Here is a 7,698-nt window from a genome sequence, read left to right on the forward strand (position 1 = left end):
ACACACACACACACACACACACACACACACACACACACACACACACACACACACACACATACACAACAGTCTTTGTCTTAAATAGAAGCACAAAGGCATATCCTTTTATAGTCCTCCCCCTATTGTTGGCAGTGTGGTTGGGCGTGGAAGGGAGGGGTGTGGGGTGAAGATGACACCTGTGGACAGTGGATAAAGGGACCTAGCCTCTAATGGGCCACCTCCAGCTGCAGTGTGCTGGATCCCCCTGCACTATCAGTCCTCCCCTTCTGTCTCCTGAGAGCTTCTTGCAATGGCCCCCAAGAAGAAGGAAGAGCCTAAACCAGCACCAGCTCCAAAACCCCCAGAGCCTGAGCGCCCCAAGACCCCGGCGTTTGACGCCGCAACAATCACGGTAATACAACTAAAACATCTTTATTCAGCAATGCTGCAAGACTGTAAAGTGACTTTAGATGAGGATAGATTAGAGTGGTTTAATCTTTGAAATGACTGATGAACACTCTGGAAATGAAACTTATAATCCACAGATTTGTTTATTAAAATTGTAGCTTTATGTTTATTTTACAGTTGGATTATTGCTAATAATTCTGATCTAGTTCACTAGTTTCTAGCCAGAGCAGTGTTTAAAGAGCATCAGAGACCCCATGTGACCTAAACTTGGCAGTGCAGGCAAAACAAGACTTTGCATCCATTTGAGTGGACTATGGTTATCCTGGCAATTTGTATAAGATTCACAGCTATTTCACAGAATATCTGTTAAAGTTCAAACAGGCCCAGCAAATTATATTACACAGTAAGGGAAGCTGTGACTTCTTGGGGAAGTTCAGAGGCAAATTAGCTGATACCACACATTATGGAAAGATCTTCTGCTGACTTGGCCCCTTCTCAATGGATAAATGTTTTCCTGGTTGAACGAGCCGCCATGTTACAATGGAGCGCGGTTAAAGCCACAAAATATGATTTTCATTATGTCTCTGAATAGCAGACCACCCGCACCAGTCCTCCCAGGGCAGAAAAGGGTGGAAAAACTGAGAGGAAGAAAAATATAGATAATTAGATCCATCACCATCCATCTTGAGGCACGCTTAGATAAGTGTTTAGATAATATTTTTGCAAAGCTTCGCGGTGGAGACAGGGTTTTGTGGAGGTCCAGACGTCAGGTAAAAAGTGAGGGCACTATCTGATGGGAGTCCAAAAAATACATGGAGTATTAATAGGCAACATTTGTCATGGCTGTTCAGAATAATGATTTATTTTTAGAATTAGAATAACTCATCAAACAGGAGCGCAGTGCAGAGTGTAAAACCGAAATGCAATACAGATACTGTAGCTGTAGTTAAACCTTCATCTCTTTTTCTGCTAAAGAACATTAACATGCTCTGCTGTAGTACTGAACTGACTCAAAAAAAATAGCAGCACATGTTGCAAGTCAATGTATTCTAGTAACTATTCGTTTTAAATTGTGTGGGACCGTGCGATTTATCGGCTTCAATCATTTTCTTTAATGCTCAACACAAACGTCCAACATAATCATTAGGTTGTGGATTACTGCCCTCTCTGGTGTTTATTGTACCAACGATTCATTGCCACATATCACATCCAAAAATAAACTCAAATGAATCTGACAGTAGCTGACAGTATAAATACTATAAGACGGGGGTGTTAGACCCAAGGTCACTGATAAACAATGTACTATGATCAGAGCAGATGCAGACTGTAACTCGATCTGCTGGAATGGCATGATGAAGGTGGAGGCAAGGTCAGGGATCATGCTTAGCAGTTTGTTATCCTTTTTTTTTTTTTTATTTATTAATTATCCTCCTCTGTAAATCCCATTCATTTGCCTTGTCAGCTGTAGGAATTCTTGAATGAGCAGCAGCATCTATAAGCTCCCTGTTTGCTTTGTGTCTTTTCAGCTGGAATTCACCCCGGAGCAGATTGAGGGTAAGGTTGAGGTTGCTGTTATGGTTGTCATTTGTAGTGCATGGACTGTCTGCTATTTATAGAGGGAATTAATGGGTTGTGTGATGGTGCTCTACATTGGTGTTGCGAGACATGTTCAACAACAGCTGATGATACAGTGGTTCAGGGATGTGCTATCGTTTTCAAGTAAACACATCTAAGTCAATCCCTCTGAAAGGAGGGTTATGTTGATTGAGGTCGAACACCTTAAGGATTGACTCTCTCTCTGGCTTTGTCTTTAGCAGAGGACCCTTTTATCCGAGGCATGCCATCATACATTATGACTTCGCCACACAGGCAGCATCTTCAAGGCCTCTCCTCAAAGCTTCTTAGATCACATTGAACTGAACAGAATTCAAAAGGAATAACCAGCTCTTTATTTCTGTTAACAGATTTCAAAGATGCTTTCCAGCTGTTTGACAGGACTCCGACCAATGAGATGAAAATCACTTATGCCCAGTGTGGTGACCTGATCAGGGCTCTGGGCCAGAATCCCACCAATGCAGAGATCATGTATGTCCTTGGAAAACCCAAAGCTGAAGGTTGGTAGAATATGCACACAAGTACACTGAGTGATTCCCCTGTATGTGCATGGTGACACTGGTGTTAATACTCTGTGCTGAATCTGGTTCAAGGGCAGCATCTGTTGAATACAGAGAAAGAAGCCTGTTAAGCTTCTTTTTTTTTAACTTAGATAAAATCAGCACTGTCATTATTTTCCGCAGACATGCAGAGCAAGATGCTTGACTTTGACCAGTTCCTCCCAATGCACCAACACATCTGCAAGGCCAAGGATCGTGGAACATTTGAGGACTTTGTTGAGGGTCTGAGGGTGTTCGACAAGGAGGGGAATGGCACAGTCATGGGAGCTGAGCTCAGGCACGTTCTGGCAACACTCGGTGAGTCCAGCAGTTTTACTGCAAACAGAATTTTTTTTTTTCATAACGCTGCTGTTGCAAGAATATACACTGAGCATGAGTTTCCGCCTCATGGACCACAGGTGAGAAGATGAGGGAGGACGAGGTGGAGCAGCTCATGCAAAACCAAGAGGATGCTAATGGATGCATAAATTATGAAGCTTTTGTAAAACACATTATGGCATCTTAAAAAAGGTACATGTGTATTTCAACCATTGTCATTCTGGTGCTACATCACACTGCATTATGAAATCAATGAGTGAGTAATGAGATTGTGTCTTCACTTCACTAGAAAACCAACACCCTGAATTCTTGACTGCAGAAGATCTCTATCGTTCTGTAAATCCCATCTTGTATATTTCTCATTTCCATGCTTCTCAAAGGGATCTGTAACTCATCAATATTTCACCTTGTTTTTCTAAGACCACTTGTGTTGATGCTGTGCACACATTGCACATTGCCCCTGTTCATATTGTAGATCATGGTAAATAAATAAATACATTTTGATGGTGTTCTTTTTTAAAACAGTGCTCTTTCACCACAGTTTATCGTCTGTATGCTTCACAGGAAAAGTTGTGCTTCAGAAAGAGTCTTATACACATTACAGTATGTCATTACAATAGAGAAAATAGAAACTTAAGTAAATTAAGACAAATTAAAAGCGGGATCCCTGCTTTCATCGGAACAGAAAGAAATCACAGTTGGAAAGCAAAAAACATCTGAGGTCTGTGGGTGCATCAAAAACCAAATCAGGTGTAATATAGAAAACAATATAGGACACAGTTCCATTAATTGGAAACCATCATGTGAAGGAAATGTTTAGAATAGTAGTATTTCCACTCTTTGCCCAGCAGAGGGAGGTGTTGCTCAAGTCATTTTGGGAGTCAGGAAACACAGTGGTATAAAGAAGACAACCTGCCATTCCTGTGCTGAATAAGTGAATAAACTTCAATACAGATCCAAAGCTCCAGTGGTTTGTTTTCAGCGTAATGAGAATAAATCGCTATAATTCACCTGTCAGTAGCCCATGCATCCCACAGAACTCAGATCCCATGCACTCAAATTCAAATTTCCATTTGTTCCAACCACAGTTACCTCATCACTGATGAATCTACATCTTTCAACACTTTAAATAAAGACTCATAATCAGCCTAATTTAAATAACTGTTAGAGGCTTTTTCCCTCAAAATGCAATACACCCCTGCCCTTACTTGTAGCTGTGGAATAATCCCTCTCTTGTTTCACACTCACATTTCCACTGAATGTGAAATAACACAACTTCCTTCTAGACCTGAATATGATGGATTTGTGTTGTAGCTGGTTGAACATTTCAGTGTTATTATGCTACTTAACTTGTTGCTAACAGGCTGATTTACGCCATAAAATATTTAGTGGCTGAAGGTTATTAGTTTTCAATGGCAAAATCATCCTTTTCCACCAACGGTAGGATATGTATTGTGCATTAACTTGATTCAACAAGCAGTAGCCTATGGGATGTGTACACTACAGAAAAGTGAAAAGTGAAATATTCAAGCTAATTTTTGCTGTTCCATGTATCATTTTATACACATATCCCCAAAATGTATTTACATTTTGCATCCTGGAAACAGGTTTGAACAGTGTTTTGCTGCACCACATGAGTTTGTAATGCCTGACCCACCAGTTTGGGGATAAATTTGGAAACAAATCCTTCCTTACTATTTTAATTTTAACACTGATATGACCTTCATTTCTTCTGGCCTTCATCACATCACGTACCCTTTGTGAGTCAGCTCTGCACTTCCAGCCTGAGCGTCAGGCTATATATTTATCCATTATTTGTGCACAGCCAATATTTCCGCTGGACCTCCAGGATGGCACCAGTGTCACAAAGTGACCTGGAGATACGGGGTTATAGGATTGCACTATGTTGACTTAATTGTTTGCAGTGTTGTGTGATATTGTTTAATAGATTTGTCACTAGGTTATTTGCTGAGTCTCTGGTGGACCTCGACTGCGTGGATGCAGGAGGACAATCACCTTCCCGCACAGTGATTGGTTGGACAGAATAGAAAAGACACCGAGAGCGGGGCTGTGGAGCAGCGGCCGAAAAAGAGAGAAAAAAAAACAGCAGGAGGGAACGGGTGTGAAAAGCAGCTCCCGATCAAGGCAAGACTTGTTGAGAACATGAGAAGCGAGTAAGCTCTTAAAGGACTTATTGAATGCCGCTGTGATGTCGATGTTTCACCTTTCCCTCCCCCTCCCCGAGATAAAGCGCAGTGAGAAAGGAGCGAGGAGCGAGGAGCGAGGAGCGTGCACCAGGGCCGCAACCACGCCGTCCACGTCCCAGCTCCCCTCCCTCTTCCTCCTCCTCTCTCAGACATTGCCTTTAGGACTGAAGTAAAAAAAAAAAAAGAAAAAAGAGAGGCCTCAGGGACTATTAATAGGGCTATATAGACTGTGTTGGCCAACAAATAATTCAGACTTCATGGGCTGCTCCCCAATCCAATTGAACAGTTTTAAATGAGCTTGCCTGTGGAAAAATAAACCATTGTTCTAAAACTGAATCTTGACTGTCTGTCCGTTTACTGCGTACCAGAGAATAAAAGATATCTGTGACACCAGTTTCTGGTTGCTGGGATGTTTTGATTCAGTAAAGCAGCTGTATCTTAATGAAACCATTCCCCTAATGTTATTCCAAGTAAAGACAAATGCTGCTCCTGTTAAAGAGCTATTTAATCTTACTCGGCCCAAGCTCCCCCCCGCAAAGTCTCATCCTTAGGGGAAAAATAATACTGAAATGAAATGTTCTCATTTCACATTCTTTGCTTTGGCTTGATTGATTTGATTAATTAGACAGATAGTGTATTAAGCCTTCCCTTTGCAAAGAATTGAGCTAAAGTATATAATTCTACTGGCTCCTCCGATTTTCAGCTTCAGTGTTACAGACATAACATAAGTCCAAATGCAGTCCACCATACTTCCATTAAGAGCATCCGTTCAATAATGTTTCCAATTAGTGAATGATTTGTTGGCAACAGGCACTTCGTGGAACAGTGATGTTGCTTTGATGTAACCAGTGGAAAAATGTATTACATGTTGAACATCATGGCCTCTATTCCAATAATTTTATAAAGAAAAGTAAGAAAGTTAATCAGGATATGAATAAACACAACGTAACAATTTTGCCTCTGTTGTTACTATTGTAAACATAAACGCTGCAGTGCTGTGCTTCAACTAAACAACCGACGTTTAAAACATATGTTTTAGTTTACACTCAAGAAAATTGTTACCAATTAAAGGTGTACCTTTTAGTACTGCACTTCCTTTAAGTTTGGGGTAAGTCACTAATGACACCTTTAAAAAAGAAGAGATATCCTTTTTCAGATAGCCTGAAAAATGTTGGATCCCACATTTCCCATCATGTAACCACAGTATTTTTTGTCAGATCATCCCTGCGTTTAACACAGGCAGGACGTTTTTGGAGTTTTAACAATTTTAAGGGACATTACATTAAGTTCTAAACAACATACTTAATTTCGACTGCTTAAACTAAAAACAAAACACATCAATAAAACATTCACTGTTTACCACCATGACTTGTTTTCCTTGCTGTGCGTAAAAGGCTTAGTAACAACATTTGAGAAACATTATTGAAAGGTACAAATAATTAAAACATTTTCTAGACTTTCCTCTTTGTGTCTGGTCTGAATCTTCTGGGGATGGGAATGGAGACAACTGTGGGGACTTGGACAGAAGATCTCAGTATTTCTAACATCCTGGCTTGGGCCTGAACGCAGGCTCTTTTAAATTTAAAAAGACTTGACTTGTCAGTCTTGACAAACCTCCTCAGGATCCACAGAAAACATTATCAAAATGACAAATAAACTGACTTTTATGTGGAAAATCGACAGGGTGCTCTTTAAAGGATGCCACCCAGGAGCTTTATTCTGGATGAGATCATCATTCTCTCTAAAAGCAAGCATTCCTTAATTGATTTATCAATCTTAACATTTCTGCTTTTTTTTTTTTGTTTGTTTTTTGTTTTTGTTTTCGATGGGAAACACCTCATTATAACATTATAAATGGCGAAGCATTGTTAAGACTGCAGAGCTAGCCTCAGGCTGTCATGTCAGTCATTTATTTTCAGCTGAGGTAATGACTGGTGAAATGTAGTTCAGTATAGACACAAGGGAGCTCAGGGCAAACAATCCACAATAAAGTGCAGATGTGCAGCTGGCCTCTGGCATTGCTAAACTGAAGAATATCTAATCTACTGTCTGCCTTTCATACTGTTGTCAACGATAAAAAGCATTAATTGTCACAACAAGCCTTTATTAGGACGCATCAGAGTCCCGGCTAATTGTTTGGGGATGTATAACTCATCGAGTCCTGAGGGTTCTAGGCACAGGCAGTAGTTTCTGCTCCACTTCTCTCCAGCCCAGCCTGAAATATATGAGACTGTATCCACGTTCATATTACATAACCTAACAGGCGTTCTCTTAGGGCATCTTTCCTTCCATCACTAAAAACTATATTTACAAGACAATTACATGCCACAGTGCCTGTGAGGCTGCAGTAGTCTACTCTATCATAAGAATAATTACTTGATTGAGTCATCACAAGAGTGCTGCATTTATTTCATACAGTATGGGATAAATGGCAAATGAATCAACTAAGCAGATCCTATTAGTGCAATCTGTGGCTAATGTTAAATTGCCAAGTTGCCCAATGTAACTGAATGGACATAATGCATCATATACTTTGTCAACACGGATCACCGTTGTCTACAAACTCCCTCGAAAATATGAGATTGTTAACAAGAAAAACCAACGAGCAAAAA

The 7,698-nt window shown here is 40.4% G+C and overlaps 1 protein-coding gene across 2 annotated transcripts; it reads left to right on the forward strand.

The window, feature by feature from the left end:
- The first annotated feature begins 228 nt into the window (after positions 1–228).
- myl13 (myosin, light chain 13) lies at positions 229–3,388 on the forward strand. 2 transcript variants are annotated; one of them, XM_023403726.2, is made up of 6 exons: positions 229–391; positions 1,914–1,941; positions 2,352–2,501; positions 2,685–2,858; positions 2,960–3,071; positions 3,169–3,388. In XM_023403726.2, exons 1-5 carry the CDS (start codon positions 290–292, stop codon positions 3,064–3,066), a joined length of 561 nt encoding a protein of 186 aa, XP_023259494.1. In that variant the 5' UTR covers positions 229–289; the 3' UTR covers positions 3,067–3,071; positions 3,169–3,388. The 2 variants fall into 2 exon arrangements, with proteins under 2 accessions (XP_023259494.1, XP_087029474.1); XM_087173348.1 differs by having other exon boundaries at positions 2,960–3,388.
- The last annotated feature ends 4,310 nt before the right edge of the window (positions 3,389–7,698 follow it).

This window comes from Seriola lalandi, unplaced genomic scaffold (genome assembly GCF_002814215.2).
Source record: "Seriola lalandi dorsalis isolate HSWRI2012SDOR001 ecotype SW California unplaced genomic scaffold, Sedor1 jcf7180002054182, whole genome shotgun sequence".
Classification (NCBI taxonomy): Eukaryota; Metazoa; Chordata; class Actinopteri; order Carangiformes; family Carangidae; genus Seriola; species Seriola lalandi.